The sequence below is a fragment of the Tachyglossus aculeatus genome, chromosome 16 (genome assembly GCF_015852505.1).
Source record: "Tachyglossus aculeatus isolate mTacAcu1 chromosome 16, mTacAcu1.pri, whole genome shotgun sequence".
Classification (NCBI taxonomy): domain Eukaryota; kingdom Metazoa; phylum Chordata; class Mammalia; order Monotremata; family Tachyglossidae; genus Tachyglossus; species Tachyglossus aculeatus.
The window spans coordinates 43,160,823-43,178,245 of NC_052081.1; the positions used below are offsets into that span (position 1 = coordinate 43,160,823).

At 48.5% G+C, this 17,423-nt stretch overlaps 1 protein-coding gene across 1 annotated transcript in view; it reads left to right on the top strand.

Annotated features, from left to right (window-relative positions):
* CSMD2 (CUB and Sushi multiple domains 2) overlaps window positions 1-17,423 on the top strand; it is a 313,956-nt gene that overhangs the window by 146,580 nt on the left and 149,953 nt on the right. The window contains exons 13-16 of the mRNA XM_038758637.1: window positions 392-516; window positions 6,506-6,627; window positions 13,063-13,166; window positions 16,721-16,833. Coding sequence (XP_038614565.1) covers window positions 392-516; window positions 6,506-6,627; window positions 13,063-13,166; window positions 16,721-16,833 — 464 coding nt within the window. The remainder of the gene's footprint in view (window positions 1-391; window positions 517-6,505; window positions 6,628-13,062; window positions 13,167-16,720; window positions 16,834-17,423) is intronic.

Consider the following 17,423-nt stretch of genomic DNA (forward strand, 5'->3'; position numbering starts at 1 on the left):
CCCTCAGTCAGACCCTGGATGCCCAAGCCCATCCCTGGGCCAGGAGGGATTCTTTTGCCCCACGTTTAGTTCCCAGCCCCTCTTTCCAGTTGAAATGGAAGACCCCCACAGCAGCCCCGATCAATATTTAATCAGTTCGGTCCGACAATTGCCATTTTTGTTTGCCAAAGTGCTTATTAACTTCACCCATACCCCACCCCCATAAAATCTATAAACTAGAGGGTCCACAAAATGCCAGCCAGTGTCCCAAGAGTTGAGAATGAGATGAAGGGGAGGAAAGAGAACTTAGCAAGGCCCAGAGGTGCGGGGAAGGGGACAGGTTGGGGGATCGATTGGCATCCAGAAGACTGCAGCTGAGCAGCTAATGATGTCTGGGGGTGTTGCCTCTCAGGTTGGGGTCCAGCATCCAGTTCACCTGCAATGAGGGATATGACTTACAAGGCTCCAAAAGAATCACCTGCATGAAAGTGAGCGACATGTTTGCGGCCTGGAGCGACCACAGGCCCGTCTGCAGAGGTGAGGAGAGCTTCCCAATCATCGAGAGCGAAGCCCATGCTGAGGGCTTCATCTCATGGGGCAACATGCTGACCTGGGAGGGGTCAGAGACCTGAGGTGTTTGACCTGGCCCTGACACCACCCCACCTCTGCTCTTTTTCAGCCTAGTCTTCTTTTTCCTCTTCTTCTCCTTCCTCTGCCAGCCCCTTTTATCATATCATCCCACGTGTTTTTTTTATTAATTGTATTTGTTAAGCACTTACTCTGTGTCGAACACTGTTCTAAGTGCTGGGGTAGATACAAGTGAATTAGACTGGGCACAGTCCAGGACCCGCATGGGTTTCACAATCTAAGCAGGAGGGAGAAAGGAGAATTGAGGAACAGAGTAGTTAGGTTGACTTGCCCAAGATCACACAGCAGGCAAGTGCTGGAACCCAGGTCTTCTGACTCCCAGGCCGGGCTCTTTCCTCTAGGCTTTCCAACTCCATTCCGTGAGATCAATTGGATCCACCCCCATCTCACCCAGTGGCAAAGAATCCAAGAAAAAGTTAGGACGATTATACTAATGATCCTGGAAACAAGGAGACCCACCCCCTCCTCCTTCCAGGAACTTCCCTAGAGGAATGAGGGATATGTTTTTGGGTCACGAGGTATGCATTTTCTTTTTGATCTGGCCCAGAAATAAATAACGCTAATGCACACTGTTGTGTGAAGACATTTTATTGGATGGCAGGTCTCAGCTGAGCAATGTACCATGCTCGATTTTCCTACAGGCACTTATAAATACTCCATTCTCATAACCAACTGCAGTGTTTGGCTCATTGTGGTCCAGTTAAGATTTCCACAGGAAGCAGAGCGATCGTCCAATGTTTATTTAATTATGCTTCCCGATGCGCGGCGGTGGACAAAATACATAACAAGTGCATCCTTTGACCTGGAATATGGACACTAAATTTGGTTGTGAAACAGCTGCTCTTTTAAAAAGAATCAAAACAGCATCCTGACAGATCAGCAGAGGTCCTAGAGGAGAGGAGTCTTTCTGTTCCGGCCCACACATCTTCTCTTTCACTCTGGCCCTGGAAGCAGCTAGTCCAGTAGTAGTCTAGTAGGTTGAGAAAAGTCCTGGACTAGGAGTGTGGGAAATATGAATTCAAGTCTTAATCTCTTCCCCCAAGTTTCCTGAGGGACCTCCAGGGTGTTCCTTAACCTCTCTGTGCCCTCACTGAATTCTCGAGAACTGCCAATTCCCCTACCGTTAGTCAGGGGTGTGAGGGGTACATCTTGGAAGAAAAATGTATTATATAGGCAAAATTATCATTCGGGTTGGAGGTCCAGGTCCCCTCTTCGGTATCTGTGCCCCAATTTAGGTCAGTGAATCGCGGAGACAGAAGAGGCCACGTGAGGCCATCTGGTCCAAGCCCCTGACTTGGTGCTGGAAAGTGGCTCAACTAACCATTTGTTGAACTCAGATCAACAGTCCCGGGCCAGGAAGCACCAGCGATTGGCTTCCAAGTTGGATTGGAGGGGAAGCTAAGGATGGGAAGGAGAAGAGTTAGGGATCTTCACCAGTCTCTGCCTAACTGTGAGGATGGCAGGGGTCAGAGAGGACACTCATATGTGGTGCCTCCAAACATCTGGTTGCCCCCACTGGGCTGGACTATACAGACCCTGAGTATAAGACCAGAAAATTGGCTGGTCAATGGTCTTGTGGGATGAAACGCTAAATATTAACAGTCAGAATGCTCACCATCCAGAAGCAGGTTCAGGACCCAGTGAAAACTTGCCCTTAGAAGCTTCTGAGCACAGCTTCACCTCGATGTCATGATATTCCAGAACCCTTTCCTAAAGCCCTCATGCCAAAGAGGGTGAAACATAGTTCTTGGGCACACTGAGGAAGAGGGCAGGAAGGGAGAGGAGGGAAATGGATAGAAAAGAGTGGTCTCTTAGCAAGCCTAACTTTGTGAAGAGCACAGTTTTAAGTCCCAGAGTGCAAAAGGAGTACAGACTGCTGCACACCAAATGCAGATACATGCAAATAAGCATGTAAGTGAAGCTGTCTGGCTGCCCAAAGGTGCCCCCATCTGGGTGGACTCTGGCCCAGGGGAGCCCATCCTGTCTAACTCTTCCCAGCCGGTCGATACTTCAGGGTGGCAGAGGGAAGTTGAGACAGAAACAAAGACCTGCTTCTGAATTTGCCCATTTTCATTTATTTCGCCCATCGCTACATCAGGAATGCTAATATCTCATTTTATAATATTCTAATTAAGCCCCTCTAAGCCTTTAAAGTCATAAATTGTTATTTCTTCTATTCTTTCCAATTTCCCCTGCCGTTGTTCACTGGGCTTAGAATACCATCTAATTCTTTGAAACAAGTGCAGAATAAATTGAATCAGAGTAAGAGGATATTTGGCATAAATATGTGACATCGTAAAAAGGATTTATAATGTTCTAGTTGGAGATAAGCAAGGATTTGCCTGTAGTGTTATGACTCTATGAATCAACCTGAATTCCTTCAGGCCCGGCCCCAGTTTCAGAAGAGGTTGGAAGCTTTTTTTTTGCCTTTGGCTTTTTTAATTCCCATTTTCCATCATTTTTATCATCATGGCAGTTTCCCTTTGGCTCTGGAAGATGGACTGAGCCCTTTAAAATCCCCTGTCTGTCCTTCCTTCTCATGGCTTCTCCCATCTCTGATGGACAATAATGGATGTGATGAAAGCAGTATTTATTCAGTGCTGCCTCTGTGTTAAACACTTTGCTAAACCTTGGAGTAGATAGGATATAATTATATGAGGAAACAGAGGCCAAGAGGCCAGAGACTGATCTGAGGTCACACAGCAGACAATGGTAAAGCTGAGAAAAGACATCGGGTTTTCTAACTCCCAGGTTTCTGCTAAACTGAAAGATTAAGTAATCAGTCAGTTGTATTTATTGAGCACTTCCTGAAGGCAGAGAACTCTACTCAGTCCTTGGGTGAATTGTTTGAGTGCACTAATTTTAATAATAATAATAATAATGGCAGCTGTTAAGCGCTTACAATGTGCAAAGCACTGTTCTTACCACTGGGGAGGATACAAGGAGATCAGGTTATCCCACATGGGGCTCACAGTCTCAATGCCCATTTTACAGATGAGGTAATTGAGGCACAGAGAAGTCAAGTGATTTGCCCAAAGTCATACAGCTGACAATTGGCAGAGCCAGGATTTGAACCCGTGACCTCTGACTCCCAAGCCCGTGCTCTTTCCACTGAGCCACGCTGCTTCTTTCTTTAAGAAAAGCAGTGTCACCTATTGGAAAGAGCACAGGCCTGTGAATTTGGGGGCCTGGGTTCTAATCCAAGCTCCATCTCTTACCAGATGCGTAACCTTGGGCAAGTCACTTAGCTTCTTGGGACCTCAGTTTCCTCAACTGTAAAATGGAGCTTAAACATCTGTTCTCCCTCCCCTTTAGACAGTGAGTCCCATTTGGGATAGAGACTAGGTCTGATCTGATCATCTTAAATATACCTCAGTGCTTGGCACATTATAAGCCTTAGCAAATACCAAAATTATTGTGATCATTTTTGGAAGAGTTCAGTAGAGTAAATAAACATGATTCCTGCCCCCAAGGAGCTGACACTCGTGGGGAAAGACAGGCATTAAAAGAAATTGCACACAGGGGAAAACAGCAGCATTAAAGGCATGTTCATTGATCCAAGAGCTGCAGGCCCCACCCGATTTCCTTGACCTGCAAGTTTCTAAGCCTTCTTCCCTCAGCTGAGCCAGAGTGGTTCTATGACCTGACAGAAAGTCAGAGCTAGAAGTGTCCTCAGGGAGGTCTACATGGATGATAGAGCACTTTACAGTACTCTCCCAAGTGCTTAGAACAGAGTTCAGCCCCTAGTCACATCTACCGACCGACCAGCTGAATAAACACCTAACCCACTTCTGCCCAGATTGCTCTCCAAGGGTAGAGGCTCTGCACCCACCCTCCAGAGGCTGGATCTGGCGATCCCCCGCTGACTTTCAATTAACAGGGGACCGTCCCGAAGAGCCCATTGAAAGTCTGAGACCCCCTGAGGCCCCTCTAGACTGTAAGCTCATTGTGGGCAGGGAATACGTCTGTTATACTGCACTCTCTCAGCGCTTAGTACCGTGCCCTGCACACAGCAGCATTCATTAAATACAATGGAATGACTGTCTACTTGATGAACAGGAGGCTGTCGGGGTCACTGAAGTTCCCAATGGAATACAGTAGGGGTGCTTAGTGGTCATGGGCCTGTTCCATTTCATTCCCCTCCCCCTCCACCCCAAGAATCCACAAGAAGAGTCCCAAGATGTAAAGTTGCAAGCCACTTCCCCTCCTCTGGGGGAGGCCTCCAGCTCAACAGATTTCCTCTATCTTCCAAAGTCCCAGAGTTAGGCAGCCAGTCAAGGATGGGCAGGTAGACACAGATGGCTCACATCTCAGAGGCTCACACCCAAGAAGGCCTGCCAACGAACGTCATGCACCTCGTCCAATCATTCCAGTGCTACAGATCGACGACTGTTCCAAGGAGAACCAAGGCAAAGTGTTGACCAGCACTAAAGAACACAAGACACAGAACTCGAAATCTCTCTTGGCATCAGAGAACTCGGTTGTCACAGACTTTTTCCAACTAGACAGCCCTTGGGCCATGGAGAACGAGGAAGTTGAAAACCAAATCCAGAAGGCCAGTGTATCCTGTCCCATGAAATGTGGCAGCAACTCAAGCTCAAAGCAGTCAGAGCTGCAGTGCAGCCCAATCTTCATTAGCCCTGGGAGACCCTGGTTCCCACCGAGCCATGGCTAGCTGCCACACTTGACCACTTGATCTGGTTCATCAGTCATTTTCAGCCTATTTCCATCTCTAAATGACAAGGGGGGATCACAAACAACACAGTTGTAGGCTAAAATCAGTCTCCTAGCCCTGTAGCTAATAATAGTCAATCATATTTACTGACTGCTTACAGTGTGCACAGCACTGTACTAAGTGCTTGAGGGAGTACAGTATAACAGAGTCGGTAGACATATTCCCTGCCCAAAGTGAGCTTGCAGTCCAGTAAAAACAATAATAATGATAATAATGATGACATTTGTCAAGAACTATGTGCCAAGCACTGTACTAAGCTGTGGGGCAAATCCATTCTAAGCAGGTCAGAGGCAGTCTCTGTCCCACTTGGAGTTCACAGTCTAAGGGAGATGGAGAACAGGTATTTCATCCTCATTTTCCAGATGAAGAAACCAAGTTCCAGAGAAGTACAGTGACTGGCCCAAGGTCACAAAGCAGACAAGTGGCAGAGTCGGGATTAGAATCCTGACTCCAACACATGGCAGAATACAGTAGAGATAAAAGACACGATCCCTGCCCTCCAAAGGTTGACAATCTAGCGTTAGAGGAGCCTCATTTAAAGAGAAATACATCAGCCAATAAGGCCTCTGAAAACCTCTGCCAGGAGGGCAGCCAGGATCCCAACTGTGACTGCCATGTAGAAAAGCTGCCAAAACTAAGCTCCTGGCCACCACGTCCACTCCCTGGTGGCCCATGACCCAGAGGTCCAGCTGCCTACCTGCACCATGACTGTCACAGATCAAGGGGGAGCCCGGAAGCGAAGCCTTTCCAGTCCCTTTCCCGACCTCAGCCCTAGAGCACCATGGGAAGCCTCCTAGTTCCTGGCAAAGAGGTGGTAGAGCTATTTACCCCATTCCTCCCTTCTCCCCAACCCTCTCCATCTTTACAGTGTTTAGACAAGCCACCCTCCTCCCTATCCCCACCATCCCATCATCTTCCCATTGGTTCTCACTGCTCCAGGGGCTGGCTCTACCCACAGCCAATGACAAGGGAAATGTTCAGGGAGGGAAGAAGACCTGGATGGCTGGCGGGGGGTGGGGGCAGGGGGTGCACACATGCATGTGCATGCACGCATGTACGTGTATGTATGCGCTGCCTCCACTACCATGTCTGGTGGTCTCTAGGCCACATTAACAAATGCCCCCTCTCATCTTGTGCCTACAGCAAGGATGTGTGACGCCCATGTCAGGGGCCCAGCCGGCATCATCACGTCTCCCAACTTCCCCATCCAGTATGATAACAATGCCCACTGTGTGTGGGTCATCACCGCGGTCAATCCAGCCAAGGTACAGCTCTCCTAATCCCCAACCTGGTCCTGGTCCTCTCCTCCTCCTCCCCTCCGCTTCCTTCCTGAGCCTGGGCAGCCACTGGAGGCCCACCCAAGGCACCTGAGTAGGCCTCCACTTGCCCCCAGCTAAGTTTTGTCATGCCAGTCCAGATTCCCCTTCTAGCCCAGAATCTGCCAGCCAACCCTGGGCCACAGCTGATGACTGTCCCCCTGCATCCCCATCCAGTGAGCCAAGCAGGGAGTCTAGTGCCCTGTCCTAGCTGGAGGCAGGTGATCAAACAAGACAATCTCTAAAGAGCCCCTTCCAGACTGAGGAGCTGGGACTTTTCTGAGGATTCCCTAATGTAGTATTTAAAGTCAACCAGTAATATTTATTGAGCTTTCTCTGTGCTGAGCACTGTACTAAGAGTTAATAACAGTAATTATAATAATTGTGGTATTTGTTAAGCACTTATCACAGTGCCCAGCACTATAATAATAATAATGATGATGGTATTTGTTAAGTGCTTACTATGTGCCAAGCACAGTTCTAAGCTCTGAGATACATACAAGTTTATGAAGGTGTCCCATGTGGGGCTCACAGTTTTAATCCCCATTTTACAGATGAGGTAACTGAGGCACAGAGAAGTTAAGTCACTTGCCCCAGGTCACACAGCAGACATGTGGCGGAGCAGGGATTAGAACCCATGACCTCTGACTCCCAAGCCCGGGTTCTGTCCACTAAGCCACACTCACTGTTGTACTAAGCCCTGGGGAAAATACAAGATAATCAGGTCCCACATGGAGCTCACAATCGAAGTAGGAGGGAAAGCAGGCATGGAATTCCCATTTGGCAGATGAGGGAACTGAGGCATAGAGAGGTTAAATGACTGGCCCATGGTTGTCACACAACAGGTATGTGGTGGAGCTCGTTGGTTTTTTTTTTTAATGGTATTTGTTGAGTGCTTACTATGTGTCAGCTACTGTACTAAGTGCTGGGGTAGATACAAGTTAATTAGGTTGGACACAGTCCTTGACCCACTCAATCCTCACAGTTTTAGCCCCAGTTTTACAGATGAGGTAACTGAGGCACAGAGAAGTTAAATGAATTGCCCAGTCACAAAGCAGTCGGTGGAGCCAGGATTAGAACACAGTTTCTCTGATTCCTAGACCCGTGCTCTTTCCACTAGGCCATGTTGCTTCCCTGTTGAGTACATTTGTCTTTTATACCATTAGATGGTGACCCCTGAAGAGTCTCTTGATCTCTCCCCTGAGAAGTGGGGTTAAACAATAGCAAATGAATTGAGGTCAGCTGGAAAGCTGAAATTCCTATTGGTGAGGATGGGGGCCACTGGAATGGTCAACTGAGGAAAACTTACCAGGTTTTCTTTCCAAGAGGTATGTACTCACAAGCCAGAGTTTGGTTAGTCCTGTCTGGAGGTGAGGAAATGTCCTAGTTGACCTCTTGAAGTCCCTTCTGGCCAGATCAGACATTTTCACTCGTGGCCATGTTGGTTTATGGTGACTTCGTTGGCACAGGTGGAGTGGAAGGAGAGTCAGTTTGCCAGCTGCCCAATTGGCCTTAGTAGTGAACTCTCTGATGGTGGCAGTGACACTCCTCTGGCAGGGGTAGAGTGCTGGTTTTTGGCAGAGGCTCTGGCTCTGGTGATGACCTCTATAATGGTCCCTCCTCCCTTCTGCAACCCTTTCATGTAGTTGAATCCTTGGATTGCAGCGTTAAATTTTGAGCTGATCCCTACCTCTGCCACACCCTGCCAATGGTGGGCCCCGCCTGTCAGCAGTAGCCGACTGATCCTGCGGTGATTCAGTGAGGTTCCAGGAGTGCGGTCCTGAGGATGAGCCCATTTGGCACTGTGGGATCAATGACGTGGCCCCTGTGAGCTCTGTTCTGGGACCCTTCTGCCCCATAGACTGCACACTGGGAGATGGGAGAGGGTGTGGAGGAAGGCTATTTTCTCTACCAAGCAGATGAACCTGGAAAGATTATTGTGGTACTTGTTAATCTATAACTGTGCCAAGCCCTATTTTAAGCACTGGGGTAGATACAAGGTAATCAGGTTGGACATGATCCCTGTCCCACATGCAGCTCATCAGCACAAGGAACCCACAGACCTGTCTCCCTGAGACACCTAGGGACAGAGACATATTCTGTCTTCTCCCTAGCTTAGTGGAAAATGCACGGCTTGGAGTCCGAAGGACATGGGTTCTAGTCCCAGTTTGGCCACCTGTCTGCTGTGTGACCTTGCTCGTCACTTAACTTTTCTGTGCCTTATTTCCCTCATATGTAAAATGGGACTGTGCCCCCCATGTGGGACATGAACTGCATCGAACCTGATTAGCTTGTATCTACCCCAGCACTTAGAAAAGTGCTTGGCACATAGACAGCACTTAACAAATACCATTAAAAAACCCCTCCAGATCATCCAAATATTTCTTGGCCCCGGTCAAGGCCTAAATTACACTCCAGTGGCCATTAAACCCACCAACTCTTTCTAGGTAGTTTCTCGAGGCATTGACTGGTCCATTTGAAGTTGGGGTGGGAAGAGGTCTGGTTCGAAATGCTGGGCTTATACTAAGCCTCCAGTTACTGGGTTTCCTGTCTTTCTTTGCATCATTCAGTTCCTCCCAGCGATAATAATGTCTGAGTCTGCCAGCAAGACATTGAGAGTCAGGGCTGTTTTCCCAGTGACCCAAGTTAATCTGCAAGGATCTAAACAGCAGAGGATTATTTTGGCCTAGAAATAATGCAATTAGCGAGGAGGAAATGGTCAAAATCAGCAAGGTTAAGGCATCACTTTCACCAATTAGGCCAGCTCGGAAGGGGCCCCCACCTTCCCGGATATCACCCGATCCATAGAGCCAATGAGCCATAGTTGGCCTCCTTCATCCATCAGAGGATCCCAGAAAGGGGATGGGGGAGGGCAGGCTCCCCAGCCCCCAACCCCGACAACTCTGGTCCTTTTCTCCCAGAAGAAACTGTTGTCCGGGATCCTGCAGCTGCAAGATGAAGGTGATTCTCTGGGAATCAGACTGATTGGGGATTTTCTTTGGATTTTCCTTCCAGGGGAGAAAGGGAGCTTTCCCTTGGGAAGCCTGATCCCTCTTCCAGGACATCAAGGGCACTGTTGGGTTTTTCAGCCTTCAGGTGGGCCCAGCGTATCCCAGGGAGGTGGCATGGCCACTGGGAGAATCTGGTTCAGAGCTGCGGGCAGAACTTGCTGGATGAGTTGGCATTTGGTTATCTGTCTTAGCACATGACCCTCTAAACTGTAAGCTCTTTATAGGCAGGGGATGTGTCTGCTAATTCTGTTATTACATTGTCCTCTCCCAAGTGCTTAGGATAATGCTCTGCACACAGTAAGCACTCAATAAATATGATTGCCTGACTGAAATGTCTTGCATTCTGGATGATGGTGCTAGGAGCCTGGGGTGGGCTGAGGAGGCTACTCCCTGGGCCCAGATGAGCTCTTGGGGTCTCATTTTGCCATCAAGATACTCTTCGAGTGGAGCCAGGTAAAACCCATGGACCTGGCAGGGAAAAACGTTTTCCACAGTGCCAGCCACCCTCACCAGAGTGGCGCTTTCCTCCTGGAGGTTTGGCATTTGAATGAATGCAATTGAATGAATGAATAGTGCCTATGGAGGACAGAACATCACCAGTCACGGGAAATGAACCAAAATGGTGATCAAATCATTTATCAACAAAAACGTTCAGTTCATGTCTCCCCACTCTTCAAGACCCTCCAATGGCTGCCCATCCACCTCCGCATCAGAAACTCCATACCATTGGCTTTAGTAAGTCGTACCTATTGAGTGCTTACCATGTGCAGAGCACTGTACTAAGTGCTGGGGAGAGTACAATATAACAATAAATAGGCACATTCCTTGCTCACAATGAGCTTGCAGTTTAGAGGCAGAGCAGACGTTAATATAAATAAATTCAAGCATTCAGCTTGCCTCCTCCTACCTCACCTCACTTATCTTCTACAGCCCAGCCTGCACACCCCGCTCCTCTACCACCAACTTATTCACTGTGCACCGAACTCGTCTCTCTCACCAACGACCCCTTTCCCACATCCTCCCACCAGCCTGGAATTCCCTTCCCATCCAAATATTCATTCATTCATTCATTCAATCGTATTTATTGAGCACTTACTGTGTGCAGAGCACTGTACTAAGCACTTGGGAAGTACAAGTTGGCAACATATAGAGACGGTCCCTACCCAACAGTGGGCTCACAGTCTAGAAGGGGGAGACAAAGAACAAAACAAAATATATTAACAAAATAAAATAAATAGAATATGTACAAGTAAAATAAATAAATAAATAGAGTAATAAATACGTACAAACATATATACATATATACAGGTGCTGTGGGGAAGTGAAGGAGGTAAGGCGGGGGAATAGGGGGATGGGGGAGAGGAAGGAGGGGGCTCAGTCTGGGAAGGCCTCCTGGAGGAGGTGAGCTCTCAGTAGGGCCTTGAAGGGAGACCACCAAATATGCCATACCACCACTCTCTCCACCTTCAAAGCATTACTAAGGTCACATCTTTTCCAAGAGGCCTTCCCAGATGAAGCCCTCTTTTACCCCACTCACTCTCCCTTCTACGTCATCTGTGCACTTTGATCTGAGACCTTTGGACATTTGATATTCACCCCAACCCCACAGTACTTATGTACATATCTTTTAATTACATAGTATAAGTTGTTTATTCATATTAATGTTTCTCTCCCCCCTAGACTGTAAACTTGTTATGGTCAGGGAAAGTGTCTACTAATTCTGTTGTATCGTACTTTCCCAAGTGCTTAGTACAGTGCTCTGAACATAGTAAGCACTCAAATATCTTTGATTGAATAAAGAGTGGGAGGAACAAGGGTATGCCAGGGAGCGGCTCAGACATAGCAAGAGGAAATAGACAAATGAATCATAGAATCTATGAGGAACAGCACTGGGCACAAGGGTAGAGGAGAGGAGTGGAAGGGTCAAAGGCTAAGGATGCTCCCAGATGCCTTCCTGTGCGAAGTTCCAGCCAGTTAGGCCCTCAATGATTCAGTGAGGTTCAGGCATCAGTTTGTGCCTGCATGTGCCATTCAGTTTCCTGTGCATTCATGGCTCATTGAGGGTGCCCCAGTCTTTAACCAAAAGCAAAGGGGTGAAAATAAATTCATAACTAAATACTGCACCCAGCACCTTGTTCTCAGGCAAGAAGGTTTTGGTCTGTGGTGTGCTAGAATGAAATTAGCTACTTAATTGGAGTCAGACTCTTTAAAATGCAGTTTGCTTGAATGGCTGGTTTGACTAATGATGTGTGCCATTTGTCAGCTCTGTGTTCTTTATATTAATTACATTATTTTTAATAATACTGTATTGAAGCCAGAGGCCTATGTACGTGGGTTTTTTTTTTTTTTTTTTTTTGGGGGGGGGGGGGGGCTTTTTTAGGAAATGAAGGTTGGGAAAGCTTCTAGGCCCAATCCAGAAAGGAGGGAAGGGAGAGAAAATGGCTACCAGGCCTGACAGATTTTTGCTATTCTCTCAGCAAAACCTTCTCTCCCTAACTCCCTGGTGAAGGTGGCACACCCCAAGGACTGCCCACTTCAGCCACAGGGGGCTGGAGCCATCGGCCTTTAAATTAATTCACTGGACATATGGACACTTACTAAATGGTGAAGATGGCACGCCTATGGCATGCTAAGCACTGTCCTCCACTCTTGGCAGAGTCCAACGGAAGATACCCACTTCCTGCCCTCAAAGAACTTGTTGTCTAACAGGAGGACATACAAATCCTAGCTCACTCACCCACAGGCACAGAGATTAGCACATAGGCCCTGATTCAAGTTATACTGAAGGAAGATTAGGAAAAAAAGCCAGCCTCACTCTGGGCAGGGGCAGATACCTTGACTTCTTACAGGCATAGAGAGATGGAAACAGAAACAGAACACCATAGCCTCCGCCTCCCCTCCCCGCCTGCCGGCACACACGCATGCATGCCCAAGGAGGGAGAGATGACCCTTTCCAGGCTGAGGAATCTCTGCTCTGACCCAGGGCAGAAGCTTGAGTGGATTTCCATTCCCTGACCTGGAGGAATGTTGTCAGACATCAGATGGGAATTATCATGCTGGGCAGCTGATTCCTCCAAAGCTGACCTCAGGCTCCGCAAAGTGGATTTTCCATCAACTGAATATCCATAGCAATAAGCCTAACCCAGAAATAGATAGATGCGGGTAGGGAAATGCAAAGGATGATTCTAGTGATGGCATCTGGGGTCCTGGGAGCAAGGCCCAACCATGATAAAGAGGGATCTGCCCCCCACTGGGCTGGGTGGCTGTCAGGGTTTTGACCAATTGATTCCTGATGGCTCAGAAGGTGGGTAGGGAGCAGGCCAGGCTACCTCCACCCAACACAGGTGGGCCCTGACACGTGGCTTCTCCACAGGTCATCAAGCTGACTTTTGAGGAATTCGACTTGGAAAGAGGCTACGACACCCTCACGGTGGGAGACGGCGGCCAAGACGGCGACCAGAAGACGATACTCTATGTGTGAGCAGAATCTTTTCCTCCTCACTTGGGGTGTGGAGAGCTGGGGAAAGGGAAGGATGGTGGTTGTGAGTTCCTCACCTTGAGGTCAGGGATGGGCGTTGAGCGCTTTCTTCAGGATTGTCTCATCCCAGGCTGCTCAACCATGGAATCTCTACCCCACGAGTGCTTTTAAGACGATACCTCCACATTGCCAAATTTGGCATTGGTCCCCATTTCAGAGAGGACCAACACAGAAACCTCCATATAACAGAGCACCCTCTCCACTGCCCCACCCCACCCAGCAAATCAGTGTTTCAGTTTTGTTGTAGAGGGCTCTCCCCAAGGGCAGTGTGGTTCTGGCTAATGGTGAGATCGGGTTACCATATCTCCTAGGGACCCTGATTCTGGCAGTGTCTACACAGGCATAGTGAAGTGGATGCTTGGGTAAGATATCTGGATAATTCATGCTTTAAAAAAAGGCTATTACTGAGAAAAGAAGGAAAAGAAAAAAAACATTGATGGGATCAGCCTGAATAATTCAGATCTGCTGCCAGTGTTTATTGAACTCACCACTTAAGTGCCCGATTCTCCACTTCACTGGGCCGGTGTAGACCTGCCTTTCCCTTTCTGCAGTTCTGGACCATGGGAGACAAGGGAAGCAGGAGGATTCCATGAGCCCTGTGAGGCAACCATGATCTCCGACCATTTCTGCCACTCAGAGGGGTCACTCCAGCACTTCCCATTGGCCCTGGCATCCCCAGGCTTTCTGGGCACTTGGTTCCCATGGACACATGGTTTGGAAAAGAAGCCAGAATAACAAAGAAGCCAGAAAAATAATGATAATAATAATAATAATAGTATTTAAGTGCTTCCTATGTGCCAAGCACTGGTGTAGATGCAATCAGATTGGACACAGTTCCTGTTCTACATAGGGCTTATAGTCCAAGGGGAGGGAGAAGAGGTATGTCATCCCCGTTTCCAGCTGAGGGAACTGAGGCATGGAGAAGCTAAGTGATTTGCCCAATGTCCCACAAAGGGCAGGTGGCAGAGCTGGGACTCCAACCAGGGCTTACAAGTCTCGGAGCACCAGCCCAGGCTCCTGTGGGTTAGTTGGGTGCATTCTGAAACCAAGAGAGATACAGGATAGGGCACAGGTGAAGCCCAGGGACATACAGGATGGGGCTCAGGAAAGGCCCAGCGAGATAAAGCATGGGACACAGGCAAGGCCTGAAGAGATTCAGAATCACTGGGATCAGGTAGGATTTCTCAGGTCGTGTCAGCCCTGGGGACAAGCCCCTACGAAGCTCCCACCCTTCCCAAATCAGCTTGGGACCTGACCCCTTCCCTGTCCAGCACGGGTCCAGGAGGTGGGTGCCCACGTGCAGGAAAGCATCTTCAGAACAGAACCCAAAGGAAGACCTTGAGGGGTTGGGCCCTGGGTGAGTTGTTGGTTCAGATGTATTGCATTCAACTGTGAATTGCCAAGATCAATAGAAAATGCTATTACAGAGAGACTTTCATTAGAAAGAGGTATCAGTTGTTTGTTTGAGTGGGAGGGGAATTACTTCACAGCCTCTTTGGACTAGAAATAAAGAGATTGGCCTAGGAGGAAGAGCCCAGGCCTGGGAGTCAGAGTACCTGGATTCTAATCTTGTCTCTGCCACTTGCCTGGTGTGTGATCTTGGGCAAGTTACCTAACTTCTCTGGGCCCCAGTTTCCTCATCAGTAAAATGGGCACTCAATGCCTGTTCTCTCTCCCACTTAGTCTGGGATCCCCAAGTGGGATAGGGGCTGTGTCTGACCTAATTATCTTCTATCTACCCCAGTGCTTAGTTCAGTGTGTGGCACAGAGTATGTGCTTAACAAATACCCCAGTTATTATTATTGTCAATATTATTATTATTATCCACCCCAGCACACTTACCACAGTACTTGGCATAAGGTAAGCATTTGCCAAAAAACAAAATTACTACCATTATTATTATCATCCTCAAATTTTAAGTGATCAGTGCCTTTCATGTAGGGATGAAGGGGAAGGTTGGGATGTAGAATGAGATGAAGCATGATTTCTGAGTCCCCACATCAAGATTCTTTGAATTTCAGCAGAAGTTGAGGTGCTGGAGATAATTCCTCTCTCTTTTGGCCCACGGTACTGGGCTTCCCCTATGGCCAGTTCCAGAAACTTCCTGGCCTGACTGAGGAAGGCCATCCACCTGGGGCCACCCAATTCTTGAGTGCGTCACCAAGAGGGGTGGTTGGTCCAACCCACCGACTTGTTTCAGAGACATGGTGTTCCTTCCCGGGACCCTGGTGTCCCAGGAGCTGCTTCTGAGCCTCAGAACTCAGCAGAGGGAGGCTTGTGCTGGAAATAATAACCCCAGACATGAAGGCATCCTGTGCCATGTCTATCCTGGACAGGGGATAGTCCAGCTGAAGGTCGGACTCTCTGATATAAAACCGGACAAATGGCCACCCTTCTCCATCCCAAACACCTGTTCTCAGAAGGTGGTCCTTCATATTTGAAGATGACAATTGGTGCTCTGGCCTGTGTGTTTACTAAATGCTTGCTGTGTGCTAAGCACTATGCTAAGCATGGGGTAGGTGCAAGATAGATCAGACACAGTCTCTGCCCCACATGGGGCTTGCAGCCAAAGAGGAAAGGAGAACAGGTATCACATCCCCCTTTTACAGATGAGGAAACTGAGACACAGGGAAGTTCAGGGACTTACCCAAGCTCATACTGCAGGCCAAGCTGTTACTAGAACCCAGATCTGTCAACTTTCAGTCTCGGGCTCTGCCTACCAGGCCATATTGCCTCCCTGTACAACAGAGAAGGCAGTGCATAACAAGTATCATAATTATTATTATTAAGTCATTTTCCTCCTAGCTCTGAGGGGTTGCACTGAGCCATTGGCACTGTCTCATCTGAACCCATCAATTAGTCAATCAGTGGTATTTACTGAGTGTCTACTATGTCCAGAGCAGTATACTAAGCACTTGGAAGAGTACAATACAACAGAATTAACAAGCAGGTTCCCCAACTAGAACAAGTGGGTCCAGGTTCTGTTGACCAAGTAGACAGTCCCTGAAGCCTGTTGGCCCTGACCAGTCCATAAACCAGGGCTTAGGGTGGCTGTCCGTAGGCAGTAGTAGTGGTGGGGCACACCAACCAGTGATATGGGAGAGACACTCCCAGGCCACCATGACCCCCACCAGATCCCACAGGTCTGGGAGACACGGCTTTTGGGGCTCCTGACAGCCTACCTGGAAGGGACAGAGCCGGACATGAGCCATGTTGGTTATTTTCTGCCTTGCCCCACCCTGCTCCAGGGTGGGACACTGAGGAAGGTGAGAAACAACTGGGAGCGGCCTTCGGCAGGCTAGTAAGTCCCCTGGCCCTCCCCATGCCAGCTCCTACCTTGGCTAGCTCTGGATCATCCTGTGGGTTGGGGGTCACTCCTGGGGAACCCAGAGGGCCCTTGGAGGCGAGGCCACCCTGAGATGTGAAGTGGGACTTTTGTGGCCCCATAGCAGAGAAGGAGACACATCTCGTCTTCTGATTCTTCTCCCGACAGTTTGACCGGCACGACAGTCCCGGACCTGATTGTCAGCACCAACCACCAGATGTGGCTACTCTTCCAGACAGATGGTTCCAGTGGCTCACTTGGCTTCAAGGCCTCCTATGAAGGTAAGGGCGTGGCACTGGTGCGCAGGGTGTGTCCAGGCCCAAACCTCGGGGCCCTGCGACTCTCTGCCAGCTTGGGGGAAGGCAATACAGTTGCCCACAGGCAGCTTACAGTCAAGTTGGGGAGCAGCACAGTCTAGTGGAAGGAGAAGGGGCCTGGGAGTTTTAGGACTGGGGTTCTAATTCCAGATTCGTCACATGCCTGCTGTGTGACATTGGGCAAGGCAATTCACTTCTCAGTGATTCAGTTACCTCATCTGTAAAATGGGGATTCAATGCCCGTTTTCCCTATTTAGATTGTGAGCCCTGTGTGGGGCAGGGACTGTGTCTGACCTGATTGATTTCTTCCTTCCCCAGCGCTTAGAACCATGCTTGATGCATAGTAAGCACTTAACAAATACTGCAATTATTCTTATTATCATTATTATTACTTTTATATTTTTTGGAATTTAAGTGCTTATCAATCAATCAATTGTAGTTATTGAGCTCTTACTAGGTGCAGAGCACTTGGGAAAGTACAATATAACAGAGTTGGTAGACACGTTTGCTGCCCTCTCACTGTACTTCAAACGTATCTACCTCACCCCCGACCT